A 13,600-nucleotide genomic window follows, 5' to 3' on the forward strand; every position below is an offset into this window, starting at 1 on the left:
GCTGGGGTGGACGTGCAGGAACCCCGGGACCTGCTTTTCAAAAGACTCCTGCCTGACCAGAGCTCCCACTACATGCCCAGGGCCTGGGCCGAGGGGCTGATAACATGGCCTTCTTCAGGGGGTGCTCCTCGCGGGGTGGACTTGGGAGTTTGTGGTGGGATGGGGGGTTGCAAGGGTCCCGTCACCACCCTGCACCAACTTGGCCCCTGGGGTCCTACCTCAAGAATGAGGCCTTCCCCAAGGCTGGCCTGACTGTGCTGGGGGCTGGGTTAACGTTTGCTCAGGGAGCTGCAATGCACAAAAGAGGAACTGGGGTTGCTAACCAGGATGCTGGGAACAAAGGCCTCTTGAAGCCCAGTCACAACCCAGCTGAGCATGGACCCCAGCCCACAGATAGCACAGGCCACCTGGCCCATTCCCTGGGCATTCCCTGCTTTGCATTGCTGCTTCTCTTCACCCGTGGATGCTACGTTGCCCTAACTACCCTGTGAGTTCTGGGAGAGCAGGGTCCAGCAATAGCCTGGGCTTTGGACCTTGCTGCAAAGCTGATAACTGACACATTGCTTCTGGGTGATGGGCTGCCCCAGACGCCAGGCTCTGTTCTCAGAACCTCTCACAGTGCGTGGGGCCCCCTCTGACTTTCCATCAGCTCTGCCTCCCAACAGCTTTATCTAGGGCTAGTGGGAACTCCTCAATGGCAATAATGCCCTCATCTTGTGCAAGCCTCGGGGCAGGCGTTTCTTTTTCTTCTTTTGTTTTGTAATTCTGATCTATTGGTACTGCTTCCTGGAATGTGTTGAGAGGGATTCTGAATGATCAATATAGCTTGGTGAGAAAGTGCCGAGATAGATAGCCGTGTCCGCCTGGGGCACAGGAGAGGGAAGTGGCAGCATGCATGCTGTCTCTTGGCCTTTTCTGTTATAATCCTTGGTGCTTTCCAACACACTTTCACATGTGTTATTACTTGTTTGATCCACCCCCTTCCCTGAAAACCCTGGGAGATTTTATTGCTGCCATTTAACACATAGGGTAATAGAGGTTCTGAAAGGTCTGTGTCTTGTCAAAACAAGTAAATGGTGGGACTACGACTAAACCCTGGGTCTCCTGCTTTCTCCTCACTGAATGGAGTGGTGTTATGGGCCAGGACCTGGCTTGGCCTTCACCTTGGACTTGCTTAGAGTACACGCCAGGGCTCTGGGAGATGAACTTGTGCCCACAGGTCCAGGGCTCCACTGTACTGCACACCAGAAACATTCCTATCTGTGCTCTGCCTGCCCTGGCCGGGGCCTTCTCTGGGTCCAGAAGATGCTGCTGTTGATGGGCAGGCTCCTTCCACATCGGCTCCTGCCACCCCCTTTTCTGCCTGCCAACTGTGGAGCTAGAGGACTCCTGACAGGCACAGTGGCCCATGCGCCCCTCTTGCTTGCATTAGGGGATGGGGAAGGGAGAGACGCCCAGCAGCTGAGCCCCAGGGTCTCTCGGAGGAACTTAGCCAGTTGTATGTGGAGCATGTGGGCAGCCGCGGAACATCCCTCAAGAAGCCAGGCCAAGGGGTCTGGATGTGCTTGTGCTGGGTCAGGGAAGGCCAGCCTCCTTGGTGCCACAGAACGTGAGGGCCAGGCTGGGACCTTCTGATCTCAAGCCAGGGGAAGCAGCTTCACAATAGCAGGGTCCAAGTCTAATAAACAGAAGGGGCCTCTGCTCTAAAGACATGAGGTGCGCTGCCAAGAGCAGTATCCCCAGCTCATAGACCGTCATGGGGCCGCTGCTGGGGACTTGCATACCAGAAGGGGGCCGTGGGAGATTTCTGTCCTGCCTGGATAGGTGACTTCTGCATGTCCTCACCAGCCTGAGAAGCCAGGGCTTCTTATCTGGAATAGTATTATCAGCTGGCTACAATTCACGTGGGAGGGAGGCCACAGTCAAGCCCGCCCTCCGTCTCCACCCCGCTGCCAAGTGCCTCTGAGGCTGGGCTAACTCCTGACCTCCCAGTTACCTTCCGTGCTTCCTCCCTGAGCCCAGCTCTTCCTTTGTAGGGGCCTCCCTGACAACCACTTAGACCCCTCCCCCAAGCCTGGCCTGTCTGCCCATGGCCTGGAGCTAGGCAGGGGATGAGGCTGCACAATGACTCCCCCTGGGCAGTGGCACACCATTGTGTGGCGGGCCTGGGGCTGGCCTGGATACCCCTTGCAGCACAGCTGTTCCAAGTTCGGGTGATACCTGAGGCTGGGTGGAGGTGGCCTAAGCTGTTTGCAGGAATGTCCGGCTCTCAGGAAACTGGGGGGACAAGGGTCCCAGGGAGAAAAGTAGAGCTGGAGGGACTCAGATAATTTCTCTTGGCTCTGGGGAGGGTCTTAGCAGCCGAATACCAGGCCCCCTGCTTAGGGAGCCTCATCTTTCCAGACAGGGATGCAAATGATGCCTCCTCCGGAAAACCTGCCCTGGTTTCCAGGCTCCTAGCACTCTACCGCATCACAGTGTCAGCTCTCCGGTACATGTGTCTTCCCCCGCCAGATTGTAGGCTCCTGGAGGGCAGACCTGTGTCTGATGTATCTCTGGTGTCCTGGCCTGTAGTACAGGCCTCACACATACTTGGTGTTGGATGAACAAATGAATGAATATTTCATGCCCTTGTCCTTTAGCAAGGTTGATCCTGAGCCAGTGAGGGCCATCTTGAAGCCAGGCAGATAACTGCAGTGGGAATAAAAGGATGGCAAGTGGGCCTGCTGGGTTTCTCTGGACAGATCTATGCAGGGTAGCAGCTGCTCTCTCACCTATTAGACTGTGGCAGCCATTCCTGGAATCTCAGGGTGGTTGGCTGCAAGCTGCTCAGGTCTCTGGTTGCTCTAGGAGGGGCTGGGACAATGCTCCTTCCTCACACATGCATCCGGTGAAATCTGCCCAGTGGCAGAGAAGGGCCCTGCTCTTGGGGATATTCATAACCCTGAGGGGTTTACTGCCCAAAGGTGAGGGTCTGGTCAGTGGAAACAAATCTTCAAGGGTCCAGTGCTCCTTGGAGGCAAGCTACCGTGGTGGGCACTGTGGGCTGTGGACCCCTGCTTGCTAGCTCTGCCCTCTCCCCACCTTGGCTCGGCTAGGCATGGAGGCAGCAGTGGGGGTTCTTGAGAAGGCAGTGGGAGCAGCCCTTGTGGTAAGCTTCATATAGACTGTCCTGGGAGGATATGGAAATAGAGCGTCCTGCCCTTGGCCCTGGAAGCAGCCCCAGGCCTAAACCACCTGTGGCTCCCAGAACCCACCCCTGATTATTGCTTGCTCTTCAGCCTTTGTGCAGGTTGAACCCCAGAATGTACTTCTTTCTTGGCTGTTCTGTCCAAGACTGACCAACAAGACTCAGCCCAGGTGTCACCTCCTCCAGGAAGCCTTCCCCAAGCCCTTCTCAATACCCCATTGCACACTGGTGTTTTCATTGCCTCCCTTAATCAACTTCATTTCTTCAGGCCACAGATCACATTTTCTTCATTTCTGTATCTCCAGTGCCTGGCACATAGTGGCCATTCAGGGAATAATGGCTGAATGAATGAGTGAATGAATGAATATGCTTTAGTGCTAGTTTCTCTATGTCCCTATGGTCACTGCAATTCTTTACTGAGGTGTCCCCTGCAAAAACCAAATGATAGGAATATTTTCCCAACTTGGAGAAGCAGGGGGAAAAAAACTGAAGAGGGATAAATTCTTTTCGACTTAAAATTGTTTTCCTATAAATCTTTCAAGTTGGTACCTGTTGCTGTTTATATTATGGCCTGGAAGAAAGCATCATGGTTCAGCCCAGGAAGCCCCATATATATTCCCCTGGAGATGGATGGCCTCAGGGTCTCTGGTCCTAGTCATCCTGAGGGAGTTTTCTGGGGCCTCAGGGAGCAGAGTTGGTGATGACCAGGATGAGCAGGGCAGATGCCATCCAGCTTCCCATGCTCTCACCAGGGAGCTGGTGTGGGCTGAGCCCTGCTTCAACGAGAGCCAGAATGTCAGGGGCTGACATGTGAGGAGGGAATGCTTATGGTCCCCGAGGGGCTGGGATGGGTCCCTGCAGAGGGTTTGGCCAGCAGTTGGAAACTCTTTTTAGCCATGGGGATAAATCCCAAGATTTTAAAGGGTTGCTTGGATAGTGGACCATGCATTCTGGGTGATTAATTGTGGCCAGGGTGATTTTCCATTTTTTCAGTTCCCATTTATTCTGGGGACCCAAAGGAAGTCTGATTTTGCCTACAAACTGCAGGGTCTTAGAATGTTCTGGATCCCACCCATGGCCTCCCTGAGAGACCGTAGGACTGTAGGGGTTGGAGTGTGGGTGGGGAGTAGGGGTGGTGCGTTGGCTGGCCTGCATTAGGATTAGGGAAGGCAGTGTGGCAAATGCTGTCAGATACCCACCCCAAATCCATTCTCCACTTCTTCCTCACTGACAGAGGCCTGCTTTTGTGTGGGCAGTGATATATCTGGCCCCCAAGTAATATGCTGACCATAATAATCCTGTCCCTCATTTTTTCCAACCTCCCTTGCAGCTAGGGTGCCCACGTGAGCCACTTCTGGCCAAGGAGACACAAGCAGCACTCTGGAGGGTGGTTCTGGGAAACCTGTTGCTTTCCTGATAAAAGGGCAGAAGTAGCTGCCATAGCCCTTTGCCATCTTTTTGCCATCTTCCTGCCTTGGATGCTGACTTGGTGCCTGGAGTTATAGTAGCTATCTTGCCACCATGAGGGAAAGGCCAAGAAACATGAGCTCTGATACCACCGAGCCTGAAATCCACATTCTCTGTAGAATTTTTGCTCTGTGGGAAAATGCATTTTGATTCTTTGTGGCTCCATAGTTCAGTTTCTGTTACTTCACAAATGCTATTGAAGGGATGACCAAGACGATCCACCCTGAAGCCAGGTGCAGTGGGGAGGGTTATGTCGACACCGGGTCCTGCCACGTTAACACAGTAAATGATACCCATCTCTGCCCCAGCCCCACCCTGCCCAGTGAGTGACACGTGTCCTATAAATGTGCCCCTGTTTAGCCCACTGGGTGTGAATGACTGAGGTAGCTAGTGATGACACTGTGTAGCCGTGGGTCTAAGGATGCCCACAGGGGTGCCCAGAGTCAGTCCCATTTCCTGGACTCCTCAGAATGTAGTGGTGGGGGTGGGGGTTCTTGGGATTATTGGCCCAATCCAAGTTCCTGGAGTTATTGGACCAACATCTCGAGAGAAGCTCCAGATAAAGAGCCCTGCCTAGACCTGGTGTGACCTCGTCTCCCACAATGCTGCTGTCAAAGGGGAGAGGTCTAACCTGCTGTGAGAGGGACAGAGCTGAGGCCTCATTTGCAATCAGGGTCCTTCCAGGAGACAGATTACAAAACTGTCCCTGAACTCTTTACCTTCCTTGTAACCACACTCTTTGCAGTGCGGCTTTGTAGCTCATTCCTTCAGAAGGTAGAGTTTGTTTTCCCATAGCTTGAGTCTGAGCTGGCCTAGTGACTTGCTTTGGCCAACAGGCTGTGGTAGAAGTGACCTTGTGCAGTTCCAAGCCAGGGACTCAAGAGGCCTTGCATGCCTCTGCTGTCTCTTCTGGACACTTTCCAGTCCCATAGGAACAGGCACGGGCTAGCCTTCTGGAGGATGAGTTGTCCCTGTCACCCCAGCTGCTAGCCAGCCGACCCTCAGAAGCATAGCGCCCTGTTGACAGGCAGCTGCCCACACACAAATGCAGGGGCCCAGCTGAGACCAGAAGAACTACCCGGTGAAGCCATGTCCAGATTGCCAGCCTGTGGGATTAGCGCTAACTATGTGGTTATTGTTTTACACCTCTGCTTTGTTTGGTTTGTAAGGCAGCATTATTATGGCAATAGAGAACTAATAACAGTCCTCTTCCTCCTCATGGTTTACCAAGTGCTTCCACAGACATGAGCTAATTTGATTCCCCAAACAACACCTGTGAGGTAGATATTATCTCCCTTTTGCAGATGACAAAAGCAATATGCTGAGAGGTTCTGACTTGCTCAAAATCATGCAGCCAGCCACAGTGCTCCTGACTCCAAATTTCCTACTCTCAGTTTATAAGCCACTCCCAATACAGCTCATCACCTCCTAGAGATCTCCATCCAGCCCCTGAGGCCCACAAGTCCTTCTCTAACCTGGCAAACTTTGAACATTGCCTTGGGCTGTGGCCCCATTCATTCGAGCATCAGTGTGAACCACAGACACCAGTCCCTTCCCACCCTGATGTGTGACAGCATGCCACACCACACAACGTAGGGGAAGAGGGCCAGAGAGGCACCCTTTCCGTAACACACCACCATGCACATTGGTGTGGCCTCACAGTGCACAGGTGGGCAAGTGAAGTGGGGGCTAGATTCATACCAGCTTGTTCCCTGGGCCAGGCCCCAATACAGAGGCTCAAGCTGTGCCACCCCATAGAGCTGCTCTGTGAGAGAAAAGAGGACTAAACAGAGCTTCTGAGTAGCTGTAGACTCAGGAGGGCAAACTAGCACCCCAGCTTTGCATGCAATAGGCCTCCATAAGGGGAGGCCATCTTGGGCAGATGGACTAAAGGCACGATGAAAGAGTTGTCAAGGATTCACCCGCTGTGTGGAATTCCATTCCCACCCATCTTGTTCCCCTCACTCGGAGGCGGAGCCGCTCTGGCCCAAGTGCTCCTCCCTGTGGCCACTGGCCACCCCCCTCGCTCACCGACAGGGTGGGGGTGCCCTCGTCCTCCACAGTGACCACCAGGTGGTAGAAGCTCTGGCGCTCGCGGTCAGGCGGGGCGGGCCGTGTGGCGATCTCACCGCTGACGCGATCCATGCGGAAGGTCATGTCCTTGTTGCCCTCAGTGATGTAGTAGGACAGGACACTGTTGATCCCGATGTCACGGTCAGTGGCTCTCACCTGGACCACAGCAGTACCTCCACCCACGTTCTGGGAGGAGAGCAGGAGAGCGATCATTTTGGACTCGAGGCATTGGGGCACAGTCTAGCACCTGCTCCTGTAGCCCAAAGGCTCCCCCTGTACCTGCCGAAAGCTTTGCTGCATCTACCCCGGAGCCATGATGGAGATAATAAGGTTGATGGCAGCAAACATTCTGTGAGCACCTCCGATATGCTGGGGCCTGCGTTAACTCACTGGGTCCTCTCTCCAGCCCTGCGAGTTAGGTACTGGTATCATCATCCCATTTACAGATGAGAAAACTGAGGTGCAGGGAAGGAATGTGTGCAAGTCCACACAGCCAATCAGTGGGCTGAAGCAAGGGAGTCTGGCCTGAGAGCTAGACTCTGGCCACGTGTCATCCTGCCTTCATGAACGTCCAACCTGGCATGATACCCAGCAATGCCAGGGCAGATTGGAGTGGCTCAGTCTTAGGGCTAAATAATAAATACATGTTTTAAAAAGGCAAGCTCCCGGGGTAAACCTCAGTTTCCTGTCTGGTGAAAGGCAACTTTCTTCTTTTCCTCTTTTCTCTTCTCCTCTACTCCAAAAAGATACTGTGTTCTAGGATCTGGGCTAGAAATCAGGGATATCATTATGAATGAGCCACAGTTCCCATCCGTGAGATCTGAGGGACCAGTGGGACTGGCAGACATTTAAACAGGTGCTGCATGGTTGGCTCATGCCCACGTCTCCCCAGATGTCCAGCTATATGGGCCCTGGGGCTGCTCTCACCTCATTCACACTGACATTGTATCCAAAGGGGCTCTCGATGACTGGAGGGTTGTCATTGACATCTAGGATGGTCACCTGCAGGATGTGGTCCTTCTTCCGTGGAGGGGTGCCTCGGTCAGAAGCCACAACCTGCAAGGAGGAGGGCAACTGGAGTCAGGGCTAAAGGGTGGCAGGCAGGATCAAGAATATGGAGTCCAAAAGGACTGTGCAATTAGTGGGAAGCATTTGGGAGGGCAGAGAGACTCACTGAGCACCCCCCGGTGGCTTGGCAGCCCTGGGCTCTCCCCAAAGCCTTCACCTTCTGCCCCATGCTGCAAATGATTCTTGCCCAATCGTTGTCTGACTTGGGATCCTCATTTGGAATTTGATTAGCATGTACCTAAGCCTTGACCTCCTGACCTACCTCTGACTGTATTCTGGGCTGTGCCAGCCTTTGACCATGACCCTGGGCCTGCAACCTGACCCAAGGCTCCTGCCTTTAGCTTCAAAGGCCTCTGTCCCATGCACTCTGTCCCATGATCTCTGGCAAACAGGAAAAGAGCCTCAAGTAATATTATCAGCAATGAGCTGGTGCCCTAACCATAGGCTGAGCCTGTTCCTGGGAGCCCTGATGCAGTCGTAAGTGCTGCAGGAGCTCAGCCCCTTGCAGAAGTGCAGCCCTGAGGTCCCCAGAAAGCCCTCGGCAAACATCCCAGCCACGACAATTCTGCAATAATGATAGCCTTCGTGGCTCCTCACGCCTGCACTTGTTTCTTCCCTCCATAGGGCAGGCCAGATGGGGATCTTTTTGTACATTGCACAGGTGGGGAAAATGAGGCCCAGAGTTAATAACCTGTCCAAGGCCACACTGTATTTGTAGAAGAGTTGGGGCCTTCTCAGCTCCACCAGGCTCTCCCTCATCCTCCTGGCTCTTACAACAGGGGAAGACACCTCAGCTGCCTCCTCCTGGGCATCTAAGGTCCCTCCCAGGTTTCCCTATCCTGGATCGGCCTCACTGTGCTCTTGGCCCCGAGGGGTCCAGCTGGCCCCATGTTACTTGGTGACAGCGGGGGCACTGACCACCAGAGTGTGCTGATGGACGGGCTCTCTCCTAGATGGAGAGTTGTGACCAGTCTAGGCACTTAGCCAGTGGTCTCTCGGCCCAAGGGAGGCCAGGCCCCACCTTGAGGATGTAGTGGTCCAGCTCCTCTCTGTCCAGGGGCCTGGCCACAAACACTTCGCCAATGGAGTCATTGGTGGTGACGATCTCAAAGGCGCCCGCGATGTTGCCAGAGGCCAGGGAGAAGACTACCTGTGGGGAGAAGAGAGGGTGAGGGGTGAGCAGGTGTGGAGGAGACGTGGCCAGGTCGGGCTAAGGGGGACTCCCTGGTCCTCCCCTGCCCACCTGGGCCTTCTGTTCAGCAAGGGCATTTGGGAGTAGAGTGTTTTATGCAGAAGTGATTAATCTCCCTCAAAATGGGGATGCAGGCCCATGGAGGCAGTGTAGCACCCATGGAAGGTTCCGGGGTTAGGGGATGTCAGCATGCTGGCCTGGGAGAGCAGGGCATGAATCCCATGGCACTGATGTCTTCCCAGGGTAGAGGGAATTGTGCTCACGCTGCTGAGGCGGGCACACGCTGCGGCGTTACCTGGACTCTACTTGGTTCTTAGAGCAGCCTTGACAGAAAGCAGCTGTTCTCAGTTCACAGAGACGGGGCTCAGAAACATGGAACAACCAGCCAAGGTCACACAGCTTGCAAATGCCAGAGATCTGAACCCACACACTTTTGTCTCCAAAGCCAGCATCCCTCGACCCCTGAGACTATGTAAGCCATGCTAACACCTGCAAACACACAGCCCAGTGCACGGAAAAGATGAAAGCTGTGTGAACACGGGTGGGTTTCATCACTTCTTTCTCTGCACTCTGGGGTGTCCAAATCTGGAGCGATGGCAAGCACTTCCTGCCATGGGGCTGGGCCCGGGAAGCAGGAGGAAGGACGAGCATGTCCTCTCAGGGAGCTGGGGCTGCGTGGGGAGGAGTCACCCAGAAAATAACTTCACTGCGGAGCTGAGCCTTGGCTGGCCTTTGGGCTCCATGTTCACGTGACCCAGGCAGGGCCACCGGCCAGCACAGCTCTGAGGCAGCTCTGTCCCTTCTCCCTGACCACCGACTGGGTGAGTGCAGGGGCAGAGACTGGAAGAGCCTGGTGCTTGGTGATGGGGGTGGCTCAGAAGGCCCCTCCAGCTGTGGGAGCTGTGGGAGCCCTGCTGACATGGTGGATCCCGGCTGTTTCACTCGGTGGCCCACCTGCCCATTGCTGCCAGCATCAGGATCCCGAGCCTTGACAGTAGCCACTCGCTGGCCCACGGGGCAGTCTTCGGGTATGCTGATCGCTGAGTCGGAGATGAAGTCAAACCGGGGACTGTTGTCATTCTCGTCCAGCACAGTGATGTAGACCTGAGGGTGAACGCGGTCGGAGACCTACAGCCTCCTTCCCCTCCCTGGCTCCAAACACCTGGGTCCCACCATGGGTCCAGTGGGGACCAGATCCCCAGTGAGTTCTGGAACATCAGCAAACTCTCAGAGCCCACTGAAGCCTATCCTGACTTTACAAAGGAAGCTCTGGGCCCATGGCTCCTAGCAGTCTGATTGGTGTGGGGTGGCAGATAGACACACTCAAATCTTGGCCAAGAGGGCAAGGGAAGAGGCCTGGTGGGGAGACTGTCAGAGGTGGTGGGGACAGGAGAACTGAAGAGCCAGGCCATGGCTAGAGCAGACAGAGGCTAGGAATGCTGGTCCAGCATGAGCAAAGCTTCCTGTTTTTCATGAAAAATAAGGAATCTAGATTTTAAAGTGAAATTGGCTGATGAGTAATAAAATTTAGAGAAGAAAATTATGTATGGGCTGTCCAAACCCATCTGGTGGCCAGATAGTGCCCGAAGGTGCCTTTGTTTGCAACCTCGGGCTTACAGGGAAGGAAATGGGCCCAGGAGTAGGAGGGGCTGCAAGGCGGCTTGGTGCCAGTGGGTAGAAGGGCAGATGGGGAAGGCATGTTATTTCCAACTGTCAAATAAAAACCAGGCATGCAAAAAATGGCACGCAAGAGCATATTGTTTTGTGTCTGTGGCTCGGGCTTCTTGTGGAGAGGCAGGAGAGTGGAGGCCTGTTGCGGGTGAGGCCTCCAGTCCATGGATGGCCACAGGTGGCTGGAATCACAGGTACCCAGGGGTTCACTGATAAGGGCGTGAGGGAAGCTGGAAGAGCTCAGGTTTTAGGTATCCCAGGACAGGCCTTCTCCCACTGCCCTGCCCCAGGCCAGACCCCATTCTCTGCTTCCCTGGGTATGGGGTTCAGGGGCTCCCAGGCCCTGCTGACTCTGCACAGCACTCATGGGGAGCCGGCTGAGCCTGTGCACGCTGCAGAGGAAATTCCATGTCATCCTCCCTACTATACAGGTTTGACTGCTCAGTCCCGGCCACACTCCCCTATCTGTAGGCAGCTCTCAGAAGTATAGGGGAGCGAGCCCAGGCTTCGCAGCTGGGCCAACCCAACCACTTAGGAGTTGCGCGATTTTGGAAAAAGTTATTCAAGCTCTCTGATTTTCCATTTCCTCAGCTGAAAATCAGAATGAGAACACCTGTTGGGAGGAATAACTGAGCAAACAGAAAGTGAAGGGGTGGCACCTACTCTTCCCTGTTCCCTCTTCCTGCCTGGCAGACATTCATGATTTCTCTTGCCAAGACTCTACCCATCTGTCATGAATTTTGCTATGGAGTTCCCTGAGGTCCCTGAGCCCCATTTCGCACATTTGAAATGGGAAAAACAATACTTATCACACTGGTCTCAGGGTGAAAACAGACAAGGGTCCTTGTGATTGGATCCCTCCCAAACACCCTCACTCTAGCTAAGGCCTCATTTAGACTCACCGTGGTTCCTCACACCACAGGGCCTTTGTGCTTGCTGCTCCCTCTGCCCGAAATGCTCTTCCTTTTTAGGCTGGATTAACTCTCATGCATTCTGACGCTCTCAGCTTGAGCCCCTTCCTCAGGGAAGCCCTCTTCTAGTTCCCTGACACCTTACTGTAGGCTTTCTCTCAGGGCATGCATTTACTGCTGTGATCATTTGATCAATGTCGTTCCCTCACTGTATCGTACGCTTAGGAAGGCAGGGGGTGTGTCTAATTTTGGTTTCTTGCTGTGGCCTGAACCCAGCCTAGTGCCTGGCACACAGCAGGTGTTCCCACAGTGACTACTGCTCTGATCACAGTGAGGCTGCAATGCAGGGGTGAGGAGGCTGCTGGACTTCCCAGTGGAAGGGGGTCGGTCTCAGTGGGTGAGGAAGGAGGACAGGTTCCCAGGCCTATGGGAATGAGATGGGTGTCTGTGTCTTCACCCAGGGCCTCACAGTCCACATTGCCCTCCCATACGCGCTGAAGGTCTGAGCTTACTCAAAAGCTCTTATAGCAGAGCCGTGCTCTACCCAGTTTGCCCCTTCTGGTCTGCCTGACCACTCCTTCTAGGGCTGGCCAGGGCTGCTGGGGACGGGGAGGAGCCAGGTGGAGGTGAGCTGTGGTTTGGGTTCCGGCCTAGCAGAGGAAGTGTTTCCACCTTTAAAGGGCCCCTTCCTCTGCCTCCACCCTAGCACCTCAAACAGTGTTTGGGGCTACCGTGGCTGGTGGATCTGGGGCAGCAGGCCCTGGAAGCCTCTCAGAAGAAGCCAGGGCAGAGCAAAAGCGGGTGGGCCCTGCCACCTGGAAGAGGGCAAAGCGCTGTGGAAATACGGGGGCACAGGTAGGATTGTGTGCTCCAAAGCCCTCACTGGCCGTGCTGAGGAAGTGACTGGCGGTCCATGCAGGGGGGCCTTCTCGCCATCCCTGCCACCCTTGGGCTCCCACTGGCCTCTCCTCCCAGCCTTCTTGCAACACCTGCAGTGTGAGGGCCAGGTGGGCCCATTGTATGAATAAAGAGGGTGAGGCTCAGTAAGAGGGTCCCAATTTACCCCTGAGTGTCTGCCCCTTGGCTGAGAGTGGCAGGATGCGGGTGGCCCAGCACTCACTGCCCAAGCACTTGGCTCACCGGCTGCCCTTGGGGACCACAGCTGAGGGGAGCTGTGGGGGCTCCTTGCCCATCACAGCCTCACTCACCCCCAGGCTGGCCCCACGGATGGAGGAGGCCTTTAGGTATGGCCCAGCCACAACCAGGGCCGCTAGAACTGGGCACCTCCAGGGAGCCTTGGGGCCAAGGACCCCAAGAAATTGTGTTCAGCTCTTTGCTTGGACACTGAGTTGGCTTCTAGCTTTTTTAGGTTAATGTGACAGGGACTCAGCAGGGCATGGCAACGTGGCTATAACCAAGGCTGATGATGAGCCTGATGCCCCAGGTGGTCTCCAGATGGTAGCTGACCTGACTGGCCAGTGTCCAGGCCAGATAGATGGCTAAGTGTTCTGGGATCACCACAGGATGCCATCCCATGGACCTCTCTCAGGTAGCTGGTCCTGGACCCACTCCCATTGCAACCCCGGCGTGAGCTCCCCTGCCTGCCTCTCCCTTCAGGCTGGGCCGTCTCTTCTAGGAATGTTGTCTGGCTCCTCTGACCTCAGCGGGCTCCCCTCCCCCAGGGGCCCCAGCACGTAGTCTTCTGTGCCTTTACTTAGAGGCTGTCCTAAGGGCAGCAACAGACCTGTGCCCATGGCTCCCCTTCCTAAGCACACCCAGGCCCTGCAATGTGCATCCCACCCCACACGCTTGCACCAACCCCCAAGAGAGGGAGGGGGTCCCCTTGATGGATGCAGCAGCTGAGGCATCAGGACAGAGCCTCACTGCAGTCACACCTGCCTCCAGGACTGGCTTACAAAGGGCTTTCTGCCTGCAGTCTCTTGCTGCTTCCATTACATCCTCTGAGGATGGCAGGGATGCCAGCATGACCTTCATTTTGGACTCGAGGAAGGGAAGCACAGAGACTTT

General features: G+C 54.9%; 2 protein-coding genes across 4 annotated transcripts in view; one reads left to right on the plus strand and one right to left on the minus strand.

Annotated features, from left to right (window-relative positions):
- The window catches only part of LOC126962499 (cadherin-23), a 75,570-nt gene extending 65,464 nt beyond the window's left edge, over positions 1-10,106 (minus strand). Inside the window, exons 1-4 of one of the 2 annotated variants that reach the window (XM_050803590.1) lie at positions 9,945-10,106; positions 8,820-8,948; positions 7,658-7,786; positions 6,689-6,916 (exon numbers count right to left, since the gene is read on the minus strand). In XM_050803590.1, the coding sequence (XP_050659547.1) occupies positions 6,689-6,814 (126 nt within the window). In that variant the 5' untranslated portion in view covers positions 6,815-6,916; positions 7,658-7,786; positions 8,820-8,948; positions 9,945-10,106. Of the gene's footprint in view, positions 1-6,688; positions 6,917-7,657; positions 7,787-8,819; positions 8,949-9,944 lie in introns of those variants that run through there. The other variant, XM_050803591.1, reaches the window with a different exon arrangement.
- PCBD1 (pterin-4 alpha-carbinolamine dehydratase 1) overlaps positions 1-13,600 on the plus strand; it is a 1,172,580-nt gene that overhangs the window by 282,514 nt on the left and 876,466 nt on the right. The window lies entirely within an intron of this gene.

The sequence above is a fragment of the Macaca thibetana genome, chromosome 9 (assembly GCF_024542745.1).
Source record: "Macaca thibetana thibetana isolate TM-01 chromosome 9, ASM2454274v1, whole genome shotgun sequence".
Taxonomy (NCBI): domain Eukaryota; kingdom Metazoa; phylum Chordata; class Mammalia; order Primates; family Cercopithecidae; genus Macaca; species Macaca thibetana.